The sequence below is a fragment of the Falco punctatus genome, assembly GCF_963210335.1.
Source record: "Falco punctatus genome assembly, chromosome: 3".
NCBI classification, from domain to species: domain Eukaryota; kingdom Metazoa; phylum Chordata; class Aves; order Falconiformes; family Falconidae; genus Falco; species Falco punctatus.
Genome location: NC_137582.1, coordinates 45,323,690 through 45,337,384, shown reverse-complemented (window position 1 = coordinate 45,337,384; position 13,695 = coordinate 45,323,690). Strand labels below are relative to the sequence as shown.

The 13,695-nt window shown below is 44.7% G+C and overlaps 1 protein-coding gene across 4 annotated transcripts in view; it reads left to right on the top strand.

Annotated features, from left to right (window-relative positions):
• The first annotated feature begins 1,291 nt into the window (after nucleotides 1-1,291).
• The window catches only part of CLVS1 (clavesin 1), a 105,437-nt gene continuing 93,033 nt past the window's right edge, over nucleotides 1,292-13,695 (top strand). The window contains exons 1-2 of one of the 4 annotated variants that reach the window (XM_080378297.1): nucleotides 1,292-1,408; nucleotides 12,288-12,912. In XM_080378297.1, the coding sequence (XP_080234423.1) occupies nucleotides 12,524-12,912 (389 nt within the window). In that variant the 5' untranslated portion in view covers nucleotides 1,292-1,408; nucleotides 12,288-12,523. Of the gene's footprint in view, nucleotides 1,409-1,917; nucleotides 12,913-13,695 lie in introns of those variants that run through there. The other 3 variants (XM_080378299.1, XM_080378296.1, XM_080378298.1) reach the window with 3 other exon arrangements.

The following is a 13,695-nucleotide window of genomic DNA, read 5'->3' as shown; positions in this document are numbered from 1 at the left end:
CATGCTGAAGAATCCCACTTCTTTTAGCAATTTCTTATGCAGAAGTGTTTCGCCATTTTTACCACTTATGACCCAGTTCTTCACTGTACTAGAACCTTCAGTAACTGACACAAGAGAGATGTCCAAAGCAAAGAGACAAAGGCAGCTGACTTGAATCCACCACTTCCCAGGAATTGTACTCCACAATGTACAGGGGTAGTAGAAGGAGAAATGCACTTTACTCGTACATTCAGTTGGGCTTACTGTGTTTATAAGACCAGTAGGGTGTGAATTTGGTTACCAAGGCCATTAGGTCACCCAAAGTCTTCCAAGCAGAGCCTAGTACAGGTCTTACAAGGCTCCTACAGAGAGTCATTTTCAGGACTTGATTTTAATAAGACAATTTCCTCTCTCCCGTCCTTTCTGCAACACTAGCTAAAGCTTACAGGTCCCTACAACAAAAACGTGGCGATAGTTTTGGAGCTTACAGATATCTGTAACAAAAGAGAGGTGGTACTTCGTGAAGTAGGCAGGTGGCCTGTGGAGCTACTTGTCAAAGGAAATTAGGAAAGGATGTTCTAGAAATGTATAGGCATTCTAGGAGATACTGTAAAAGTTCAAGGAGGACAAACTAATCCTGAAAACACAGGCATCACATTACTGGGGAAATCCCTGAACCTAAAACGCTTGGGAGAGGGTCTGGGAGAGTGCAGGGGTGAAGCTTGTCCTGTCCTTACATTCTTCATTAGACATTGGCTGTGGCTGCTGGTGGTGACAGCACCCTAAGCTAGATTCACCTGTAGTCTGACCCAAACTTCTCTTACAAACCCAGGCTGCCATATTCATTAAGGCAGCCCATCTATAATACATGGCCCATTAAACTGACCCTTTCTGCGGCTGCCCTGAACGCCGCGGAAGGCTTTGCTCTCCCCGGCTTTCGCAAGGAAAGGGGCGATGCGAGACAAACAGGCGGCGAAGACCATGCCAGCAGGTGAAGGCTGAGCTCTCAGTGACCGGCTGCGCTGCCGCTTTCCCGGCTGACAGCAGCCCGCGGCTCCTTTGTCACCGCTCCCTCGGCGGCGGTGGCGGTGGCAGCGGCGGTGCGCCCAGCCCGCAGGCTGGCAGCGCCGGGATCGCCGGGAGGCAGCCGGGCGGGCGGCAGGAGGGCTTAGGACCCAGGGGGACGGCAGCCGCCGAGTGGAAGGACCCAGGCTTTGGTGCACACGCCTCCTACCAAAAAAAAAATCGTAGCCCCGTGGAGCTGGCGCTCGCTCATTCACAGTTTTCTAGAGAGATCTGAGCCTGAACCTGGGAGCCGGGAGATCTTTCTCACCCACCCAGCGCAACTGCAAGGACACCTACGGGGGGGGGGGGGAATCGTCCCACGCAGCCCCCCGCCGCCCCACGGCAGGCTGCCGGCGCTGCGCAGGTAATTGGGTTTGTCTTTTCTCGGTTTGCGGCAGGGCGGCTCTCCGCGCTCCCTCCCTCCCCCGCCCCGCCGGGCCCGGGCTGCGGCTTTTCAGCACCGCCGGGCGGACAGCTCCGGCCGCAGCCCCGCCGCGCTGCGGGCAGGGGCCGCTCCCCGCCCGGCCTCCGGCCTCCGGCCTCCTGCCTGCCCGCTCCCTGCCCGCTCCCTGCCTGCTCCCCGCCCGGCCTCCTGCCTGCCCGCTCCCCGCCCGGCCTCCGGCCTCCTGCCTGCCCGCTCCCTGCCCGCTCCCCGCCCGGCCTCCTGCCTCCTGTCTGCCTGCTCCCTGCCCGCTCCCCGCCCGGCCTCCTGCCTCCTGCCTGCCCGCTCCCTGCCCGCTCCCCGCTCGGCCTCCAGCCTCCTGCCTGCCCGCTCCCTGCCTGCTCCCAGACCAGCTCCCTGCCCACTCCCTGCCTGCTCCCCGCCCGGCCTCCTGCCCGCTGCCTGCTGCCTGCCCGCCTCCTGCCTGACCTGCCTCCTGCCCACTCCCTGCCCAGCCTCCTGCCCCCCGGCCTCCTGCCTGCCCTGCTCCCTTCCTTCTGCCTGCCCGAGATCCCTGACTCCTGCCCAAATGGGTCCCTGCCTGCTGCCTCCTGCTCGCTCTGCTCCCTGCCTGCCCTGTCTCCTGCTCCCTGCCTTTCCTGCCTGTCCTACCTCTGTTTCCCTGCCTCCTGCCTGCACTGCTTGCCCTGTCTGCCTCCTTCCCCTGCTCACTGCCTCCCCTGTCTCCATGTCCCCTGCTTGCCTCCCCTGCCTGCCCTGACTCCCTGCCTCCTCTGCCTCTTACCTGGCCTGCTCCCTTCCTGCCTCCTTATCCTGCTCCCTGCCTTCCCTGGCTGCCTCCCCTGCCTGTACTACCTCTCTGCCTCCTTCCCCTGCTCCTTATCTGCCCTGCCTCTCTTCCTTGCCCTGATCTCTGCCTGTCCTACTTCCCCTGCCTGCCCTGCTTCTCCTCCCTGCCCTGCCTGCCCTACTTCCCTTACCTCCCCCTCCACCTCTGCTTCCCCTGCATCTCCTCGCTGCCCCTATTCCCGCTACCTGCCTCCTATCTACCCTGCCTCTTCTGCCTCCAGTCCTCCTTGCTCTGCTTCTCTGCTTCCTGCCTTCCTGTTTTCTCCTTCTGTTTATTTTCCTCCCTGCCCTGCTTCCTTGCCTCCTTTTCTCCCTGCCCCTGTTCCCCCACCCCTCCTCCACCCCACAGAGCCCCATTCCTCACTTTCTTCCCCCTTCTTTCCCTCCTGTCTTCCTTTCCCATCACCAGCCTCAGCCTTTCATGAAAGAAGGGATGGGGGCTGGAAAACTCAGCTCAGCAGCTCAGGCGCTGGGCAAGCAGGGGAAAGAGCACAGGTTGGAAGGGAAAGTCCAGATCAAAATTTGACACCAGGGGAGAGGTGAGAGGGATGAAAGGGGAAGGGTTAAACCTGGGAGTTAGAGGACCAAGTAAGGAATCCTACCAAGTGCCAACAGATAGGAGCTTGCCAAAGAGCAGCAGGTACCTGTTTGCTTCTCAGCAAATTGATGCCTGTTTTGACCAGTTATATTCAGCCCAAAGGGGGATGAAGGATTAAGGGGAGGAGGGAATGTGCTGGGTTAGTCAAAGGTTTGGCTTTCCCAATGACAAACAGTGATGGATAATGCGTGAGGAGAAGAAGTGAAGTGAATCATGCCTAACCTGTGGATCCCTTTTGCTGCAGGAAATCAAGAATTAAGTTGTGGGCTCTGGAAGCAGTAAGGGTGTTCAGAGAGGGCTTCATACAGAAAATAAACACAAAACAAATATTGGCTGGAGAAACCGCATGTGTGCTACTGGCCTGACATTAATTCTGTTTGCAATGATTTAATCCTGGGAGGGTGGGCAAGGTCATAGGAGAAAGAAAGGTTTCCCTTTTCAAAATGCTGATTCCTCAATCTAAACAACTCCAGGAATAATGAAGTTACGGAGCAGATGGCTTCTCACTGCCCACCGCTAAACAATGACTGGATCGTATTTGGAAAGAAAAATTAAATTACGGAAAGGCTGCTTTCATGTGCTTTCTGCTTAATCAGATGATAACATGTATTTTCTCCAGTATTAAAAGTTAATGCAATGCCAACATCTAAATGACATATTATGCAACAGTATTATGCCAGGCACTGCATAGCAAAGGTAAGGGTTGCTTTTTTCATATAACAATAAGCCAGATAACCTTACAGAGCTTTCCCTGTTTTGCAGTCTGTATCCCAGCTTGAAGTTTACAGGGGCAGCTTGTGTTGTCAATGTAATCAGGTCTGATATGTATCTGTTACAAAATGTTGCCAATTATTTTAAGAATTCTGTTGACTCATCCAGCTCTGAAAACTATTGAATATTTTCTAAAAATTAGACTCTTATAAAGCATATGCAAAACAATGAGAGATATTACAGCCTTTTCCAAAAACCTTCTTACTTTATTATATCATCATTTATAACTTAAAATCTGGTGCAGAGACCAGATACTCTTATAGTGAATTGCACCGAGTGCTGCTGAGCAGTAGTGTAAGTAGTGTAATTGAGTTCAGCAATGGAGGAACTTCAGAATCCACCCCATAGCACTGGGTCATAATTACTTAAACTCTATGTGCTTTGAACACAGAGGTTGTTTTATTGAAACATACAACAGCAGCCTCCTCATCTTCCGAAAGAGGACCATGTCAGTTAAAATATGAATTATCAATCTCATAAAACGATGGACAATATTTACTTCAAACTAGAACTGCAAACTAATGCACTTGTTAATTTAAGTGTGCAGTTACTGAAGCAATTGTGCTATTATTGGGCAAGCAAGTATTATTTTCTCCAGCAGCCCATTGCTGGGGTATCTGGCACATACACAAACAAGACATGACAGTTAGGTCCTACTAGTAAAAAAAAATAAATATTAAGCCACATCAGTCTTTTATGGAGTGGGAAGTTCAATGAACAGAAGTTCATCTATTTGCTGGCAGATGAGTTGTAAGTCCTTTCCCTCTTCATATAACACTGCTCTGAGGACTTAGTTTGAGAATTTCCACACAGTTGGGATTTTTTTTTTTGTGTTTTTTTTCCCCTTCAATAGGATTTATAGAAATAAAATCCTTAACTCTCATATGTTCCTCACTGAGAAAACAAACTCACAAGCTATTATAAAATTATATGAAACTCTATTTCTATAATTTTGGGAGAAGTATCTGTGTGCAAATCTGTGTGTTTGTGTTCCAACTTCAATAAGGATAAGAGAAAAAAAACAGAATTGCATGAATTCCTAGGTGCAGAAATCCCTCCCTCCTTTCATTCCTTCCTTCCTTGCCTCCCTCCTTCCCTCCCACCTTTCTTTCCTCCTTCCTTCCTTTATGCCCCTGACTTTCCCTTTTTCCCTTCCTCCCCGCACTGCCACCGCACAGGATGCCACAGATGCCTTCCTCTGGCATCACGTATAAAACAGAATGAAGTCAGCCACCTGCAGGGCAATAATACATCACCATTGTATTTCATATTTTTTAAAGGTACTTTAAATTTTTAAGTAAAATTTAATAAACTTCATGTTATTTCTAAAGATATAGGATGAAATAGCTCAATGGTACGTTTTGTTCCTTCTTCTGTATATCTTTGAGCAGATGTTGTAACACAACTTCTGTAGTGCATTTAGGGATTTTTCAGACACCAATATTATGATCCTGTGCTATCAGATTACTACATATAGCTGAATTATGAGTCTTGGGGGTCACAATCCACGTTTTGCATATTGCTGATGTTTTCTGCTGCAAAAAGTTTCTTTATTATTAGAGGAAGTGACCTCTGTCCAATAGTGGCCAGGATGCTTTTTGCATGGCGATGCTTGGAGTAATTCGTGACTAACATGGAAGTTCCTCATAGTCTGCTGCTCCTTTGACATGCCACAGGTCAGGCCTTATGTTTCCATAGGGTTTTGCAGTTTATCTGTGGTTGTTGAATACCAAAAACATCAAAATCATGATTTGGAGCAAAACTGAAATAATCTTATTAAGTTCACAGGTGCTTTGTTTAGCTACTTTATTTACAGTTCCCCCCTTGGCATGCGGTCCTATTCCTTAATATTCAGGTAGGCAGTAAGTTTTGCACATTTCAGGTCAAAAGATAATGAGGCAATTTTTTTGTTTTACGTCTGTTAGACAACCTTGTCAGTCTCTCCTCATGCCTGTCAGCTTGCAGCAACAGCAGGACAGCTGCAGGTCAGTGTTGCAGATGTACCTGCCCTACGTACTGTGCAGAGAGCTGCAAAGGTCTGTTGAGTTGCTGCTGTGTTTTGTGCTGTGTCATGGCTAAATTGCCACCACTGGACAGCTAGATGTGGCCCGAAGGTAACCTGTAACTGACTTAAGCTCACAAGAAGATTGTGTTATGAGGGGAATAGGAATGTGTGGTATATTGTTTTTACTGAACTGACAGAAAGGTTAGTTTTTCTACCTGAGTGAGGAGATTGCATCCTGGGAAAGTGTGAGAACCTATCAAATTCCACATACAGCTGTTACAGTCACAAGCATTCACTATTTTCATATCAAAGAGAAGGAACAATTCCCTAGTGAAAGTTTATAGGAGCACCAGAACTTGAAGGAGAAAAGCTTGTATTTAACTCATTTAGGTTCACTGGGAGATTCTAGTCCATTAGGGAAAGGCTACAGGGAAGCAGATGCTCATAATAGTCAGGACTGGTGAGGCCACATCTGCAGTACTGTATCCAGTTCTGTGCTCCTTAGTAGAAGAGAGACATGGACATAGGAAAGAAAGTCTAACAGAGGATCACAGATATGATTAAGGGACTGGAACATCTGTTCTATGAGGAAAGGCTGAGAAAGCTGGCACTGTTCAGCCTGGAGACATGCAGGCTCAAGAGGATTTCACTTGATGTGTAAAATACCTGAAGGGACGGTGCAAAAAGGATGGGGACAGGCTCTTTTCTGTGGCACCCAATGACAAGACTAGAGGCAATGAGCACAAACTGAAACCCAGGAGGTTCCCTCTGAAGATCAGGAAACACTTTTTTGCTGTAAGAGTAACTGAACACTGGCACAGATTTCCCAGAGAAACTGTGGAGTCTCCCTCCTTGGAGACACTCAAAAGCTGTCTGGACACAGCTGTGGGGACCCAGCTCTAGGAGGCCTTGCCTGAGTGGGGATTTGGACCAGATGCCCTCCAGAAGTCCTTTCCAATCTCAGCCATTCTGTGACTCTATAATAACCTGAGCAGCAGTCAGGCTATTTGACTTGGGATATGAGATAAACCTGTTGGGAACCCCTACAATGGGGTTGCTCTTTGCAAAAACAAATAAATGCTACATTTTTGGGGCCCTGACTGTGCCACTGAAGTCTAGGAGTATTACAGTGGGGACACTGGAAACATTGCAGCCTACCTCTCCATTTCCTTGTGTGCAATGTGGCTTCACATTTGTCTTATGATGCAGAGCATTATGCGTAGAGGGGAAAGATTGCCCAGATGTTAATGTGTAAGCATGTGGCTCAGGAGACATATGGTTGTTCCTGGATCTGTGAAATGTATCCTCCATGATCTCAGGCAAATCACTTGGGGCTGTAATTCTCCCCACTGCCTGTGTAGGATGCCAGGATCCCACAGCCAAGGACGAGAGTCAGTTTTTCTCATCACTCTTTTGAAATTAGTTCATGGAGCTGGGGTATGTCCGTTTCTATGCCCGAGTCCTCCATTTCCAGTGCAGATTCCTACTAAGGTACCACAAGGCCACCAAGTGCCATAGGAGCTATTCCTATAAGCACAGCTATGGATTCATCCTTCCCTGCCCTTACAGAGAAATCCCTGCTAAGCAGAACATAGCCTCAAGATGTTTTCCACAGTTAACATCAAAATATTTTTTAAGAAGCAATTTAATGAGATGACACCCACACTCTGAGATGAAATCATTCTAGAATACCATTTTCCCTCCCTCCCTGCCCACTTCCTTCTTTTCTGGCATGGTTTTAGAAGCTAATGTATGTATCAATGCTAGAGAATTAGGAATTATATAATGAGATAAATCGTAACAGTGATGCCTATTAATATCAGGTAAGGATCAAACCCTAGTGCCTTCCCCATTTGAAAGCTGTGGTAATGAAATTTTACACAACACACAGCTTTGGACTGAATGGAAAAAATGCGCTAGACAGAGGCAACCAAAATCTTTCTGGAACCAAAGTGGATGGGGAAGGGCCAAATGGACATGAGAACAGTGCTTCAAGATGCAAACGGTGTTGCAGGGACAACTAAGCAGGCAGGAACAAAATGATCCAGACAAGCATCATCACTGAGAGCAGGTTTTGGCCGATTTTCCTGGGGACATAGAGCAAATAGGGGTTGAATGCTGATCCAGAAGCTGTCATTGAAGAGAGGGCAGTAAAGCACATTAAGATTTTTGGATGGAAAGTGCTATATATAATTCCTTAAGACCTTATTTTCATTTTAGTTAATTAGTAAGTATTACTATATATTTTATTTTCAGGGTCAGGCAAAAATATAAGCTGTTTGTCGGAAGACTATCCCAGTTTCAGTATTTTACCCATTCTAAAGCCACTCTCTGTCCCTTGTCATTCCCTTGTTGGGACTGAAAATGAATAAGCCAAAATGGTGTGCAATGCCACAATTTTGGAGGAAATTTCCATTTTTTTCTGTACTAATATGCTTTGTTTCAAACCTCTGTTAATTATTTTTCCATGTTTAAAGCTGGTTTTTGTTCCTTTTGAGGGACGATTTATTGTAAATGGCTGTAAAAAGACATTGGGAGAGCAAATAGGGAACAAAGAATCACAACCCAGAAAAACAGCTGTTGAGACTACAACAAAGAGTCTAGTGTGCCAACATGGAGCAACAAAATTCAAGGTAAGGGGAAAAAAGGCAGGCATCTTCATTTGGAAAAAAAAAAAATACCAAAAAACCAAACAAAACCAAACCAGAACAAAGATGTTTACATCTGAAAAATTGGTAGATAGATCAGAGCTGTACACAACACTGTAAGAGAAGGAGAAATTGCCATGTGTGGGAGGGGGTGAAAATGGAGAAGGTGCTTCTGTTATACCCTTGGGAATCAGAATAAATCAGTACCATTTGAGAAAGCACAATGGCAATTAAACTGGGTAGCTATGGAGCATTAAATTTATTGTCAAGGTAAGCAGTGGGAGAACCAAATCATCCACTGATGTAAATCAGACGCCTTGAAGTCAATGGTGCTAGAGTGGATTACTAACCCCATGATTTGTGCTATGGTTCAGATACTGACAACATTGTTCATACAAATTTGGATTATTTTGCAGTATATAACATTACACCAATGAAGTATTTTAGTACATTCTGTTCCAGCTGATAATCAGGATAATCTATAGGGCCTCTCCTGTAAGCTGTAACCCATGGCTATATCTCAGCTCACTATCAGGAAACTCTGAAATGCATTAAAAAAAATGTATCTTTCGTTAGACTAAGTATTTGTATGTTGCTTTTTGGCAACAACATCTGGCAGGAGAGGACCTTATCTCCCTCACCTTGGGATCATCCTGGGCATGAAGGGTGCTAATACATTTAAATCAGGTAAAACCAGTAGGAAACTTCAGTGAAAACAAGCAACAAAATTTTTTACATTAAATGCCTGGGAGTCCTGTAAGAAAATCTGAAGGGCCAAACTTTATCTCCTTGGTTTAATCCCACTTTCTTCTGAAGAAGACTGCAGTTGACCTTTCAAGAATATGCCTTATGTCCACAGATACCTTTTGTTGGAGGCAAGAGTCAGAAAAGGAGCAGAGGAAGGGACAGTTTTACTCCAATAAACTCATAAAAAAAGATGATCCCAAGGTTGGGGTGTGTGGGTCAGTTAACTGCCACAAGTCCTTGGACCTGTTGGAACAGGTCCAGAGAAGGGACACAAAAACGGTCAGAGGGCTGAAACACCTCAGGGCTAGAACACCTATGAAGACAGACTGAGAGAGCTGGGATTGTTCAGCCTGGAGAAGGGGAGGCTCCAGGGAGACCTTAAGGCAACATTTTAGTACTTAAAGAGAGCATATAAGAAAGTTGGACAGAAACGTTCTACAAGTGTCTGTAGTAATAGGACAAGGTCTTAAACTAAAAGAGGATAGGTTTAGATTGGAGATGATGAAGAAATTCTTTACTGTGAGGTTGGTGAGGTGTCGCAGCACTCTCCAAACTAGCCAGCTACAACAAGGTCTTTTACCACCACATACCAACATACTCTTCGTGCCAGTCCCTCTGCTGCCTTCTCCTGGTCTCTCCTCACCCAGGGCACATTCTCTCTTCTCTCTGCTTCTTTCTCCTCTCTCTTCCTCAGCTGCTCTCTCTTCCTTGGCTGCCCAACCTCTTAACAGAACCAGCCACAGCTGCACCTTATCTACATCAGCCAACCCACCACCCCTGAGGCCAGCCCAGAGCTGTATGTTATCAATGTTAATTAACCCAGCTTCATTCCTCTACAGTGAGACACAGGAACATGTTGCCCAGAGAAACTGTGGATGTCCCATCCCTGGAAGTGTTCAAGGCTAGGCTGGATGGGGCTTTGAGCAAGCAGACACAGTGAAAGATGTGTCCATGCAGAGGGATTAGACCATATGATCTTCAAAGGTCCCTTCCAACCCAAACCATCCTGTGACTCCATTGTTTTGGGATTCTAAGTCACAGGAACTCCAAAGGTGTTCCAGTTCATACTGGGACCTAAGACAGAGCTGATGCAGACCCCAGATAAACTCCTTGCTCCCACCCCTCTGCTGAGCACCCCTGAGCACAAACAGCCTCCTTACTGTACTACCTGTTAGAACTAGGGAGGGAACCAATCCTTACACTACACTCCCCCACTAACAGTGTCATGCTTAAATACACCTAGCTCCCTAACTAGCTCATGGAGACAATTGTAACTAAAAACATGATGTATGCAAGAAAATGCTAATGCCACCATTGATTTCAGATCTTAAGCACAAAATATTGGCCTGTTTTCCTCATGGCCTACATAAATTTTACATCAGTGGAATCCAGTTGATACCATCACGGCTACCGTAATTTGGTCTAATAAAGGCAAGAGCAAAGCATATAACTGTTACTTTATTTTTATATGTGCAATCCACCTTTAATATATCTCTCATTTATTTACAAATTGAGTAACCTGCACCCACAGATTATCCCTCAAAACTTCAGGGCTTGTTTTTCTGGAGTCATTTGCACTCTGTAGTGTCTTGTCAAAGGCAGCCGGCCTTCTTTCCTCCCAGCTCTGCCTTTTCCACTGTTTTATAAGGCTGATCCATCACTGGATACTCTGCCCTGTAGATAGCTCTTCTCAAGCTTCTCAAGATCTTCTCCAGATCCACAGTGAATACCAGAGGAGGCTGCTTAACAAACTTTCCTTCGTACCCACGGACAAGTCTAATGCACATTGCTGTTAAATGAAAAGCTTTTCTCCTGCCACAGATGTCCTTTAAGCGAACATGCAGAAACTCTCTGTATTCAATTTTCAGGATCTCATCCAAGATTTGCAGCTGTGGCATCTAAAATGTAGTTTTTGTCAGTGAAATGCAAGCTCACAAATCGGGGGACTTGGGCATCCCTTTTGCTAACTGACTTGCAGGTACTGCAGTGTAACTGAGCAGCCCCTGGATGAAGAAATGCTCTGGCTGCTGCTCTCCCCTTTGATTGAACTGAGAACTCATAACCTTCCAAATAGCTTTCTTCAAATAACATGAAGTATGTCTTTCACTGAGGGATTCCTTTTTAATTTTTAAAACCAATTTTTATTTTTCAGAAATTAGAGAGAGAGAGAGAGAACAGTTAAGGGTGGTGGGGTGGGATGGTGGGGTTGTGTTGGTTGCTTGTCTGTTTTTGTGATGGCTGAAAAATTTGATGGATCTTGATCTTTCTTCACACACATATCATATTGGAACAGACCTTGATCTTATTTCACACAAATGTAACCACACAGACTTCAATGACAGCCTCTTGCTAATTATGTCACTGAAATGTAAGAGGTTCACTGTACCATTTTGCTCATACAAAACAGCTTAAACAGCTTTTCTTCTAACACTTGTAAAAACAAATTCTGGGTAAAGTACAGGAATGAAAATGAAATTCAGAACTAGGTATTCAGGAAAGCTGCAAGACATGGAAAAAAGGAGTTTGGAATAAAATACATGTCTTTTCAAGTAAAACACCAACCTTGTCGGATTAGATTCATCAAACTCTTTATTCATGGAAAGTTTCCCATGAAGACGTATTAAGTCTCAATGGGAAATATTTTCAGTGAGGTTTTACCAAGGAGAAAATACCCCTATGTGTTGGTGGAGATTTTGTGTTTGTTTTTTTTTAAAAAATCAGTTTTGCATTCAGCTAGGGGGCTAATTCAAGGATAGCTATGAGCTGATAGTATGGGTGATAAAACCAAAGCAAACTGTTGTTATACTTAATATAAGTCTCAATCTGCATACTTAGGAAGCTGAAAGGTAGACCCTGTTAGGGATAGAGGAAAAAAATTGCTATTATTTTTGCTTTTGTCATCCTGGGCTTGAAGCTATTGAATATTGGAAGTCCCACACCTCTGTAAGACACCTTTGCAAAGTGTAATAAAAAAAAAAAGTCTGTCAGTAATTTGATACAGCTTAGTCTTAATTGTCAATTAATCAGATTGCCTTTCTGAAAACTTGAATATATACATTCAAGATGTTAGTGATTGCCTTATCTTAAATACGCCATTCTGGTATCCTCTTACATATGAAGCACACAATACGGTTTTATTGCTGTGTAAAGTTCCGAAATGAATTAGTGTAAGCTTTATATACATATTTAATGTTTATTTTATATTTTTGCTTTTTCTTCTAGTAAGTGATGGAATAGACAACACTTTTCTTTGGATGGATTATACTACATGTGAACTGACTGTTACTCTTCCTGCAAGAATAAGAAAAGCCCTTCGCTTTCATCTGTTAAATACCAACTTGATAGCAAAAAGCTGCTGAATGGCTGACACTCACAGCAGACCTTCAACTGAATGGGATCAGCACTTCCCCTACTAAAATATCTGAAGATAAGGATTTGGAAAACACGTTTTTGCAGAGATGACCCATTTACAAGCTGGACTTAGTCCAGAGACTATAGAGAAAGCCCGCCTGGAACTGAATGAAAACCCAGACATTTTGCATCAGGACATCCAGCAAGTCAGGGACATGATCATCACAAGGCCTGACATCGGGTTTTTACGTACAGATGATGCCTTCATCTTGAGGTTTCTCCGAGCCAGAAAGTTTCACCAAACTGAGGCCTTCAGACTGCTGGCTCAGTACTTCCAGTACCGCCAGTTAAATCTGGATATGTTCAAAAATTTCAAGGCTGATGATCCAGGAATCAAACGGGCTCTGACAGATGGGTTCCCGGGAGTACTGGAAAATCGCGATCACTGCGGCAGGAAGATTCTTCTGCTTTTTGCAGCCAACTGGGATCAGAGTAGGTAAATGTAGATAGTATCCTTATCTTTTTACATACACTCACACTCAACTTGTAACGGAGTATTTGTGACCATACTTGAAGCAGCAAGGCCATTTTCAGTAAAATATTTCATAGCCATGAGTCTATTTCATTAAAACTTTCATCTGATGTGATCACTTCTCATTCTTCAGACATAAGACCATTGAGAAGTAAGGGTATAGCAGTGTGTCACATAAGTAGCTCATATTTTTTTCCATAAACATTGCCAGGTTTTGGCCAGACATTGTCCATTTGCTACAAATACATTGATGCTTACTATATAATTACTTCAGTAATATCACAGACTAGCTGAACAGGTTGACAGAAAGCAAACATCTCAAAACATATGGGGGGTCTCATAGCTTTCCTGGTGCAGAAGGAACTGACCATATTTATTCTGTCTCCAGACTTCTTAACAGATCAGGGTTTTTTGTTTTAACCTTTTCAGGAATTAAAGCTTATGTTATGAGATTTCCACAAACTGCATCATCATTTCTACACACTCCGGTTACTGTATGCTTATTAGTGTGATAAATGGGAGATTAATGTAAAGCGTATTTTCTGTTCAGGTCATCTTTACAGAATGGTAAAATATCTCCCAGCCATTGTTACAAAATTATGTCCTTAAGTGTTAATGTGATTAGTCAGCTTTCACTATTTATTTGAAGTGATACAGAGAAAAGAAGCTGGCCCAGGAGTATATGTTCATATAGTCCTCTCCATCAGAAGTCGTTCCATTCTATTTTCCCTGCCTTCATAGTGAGAC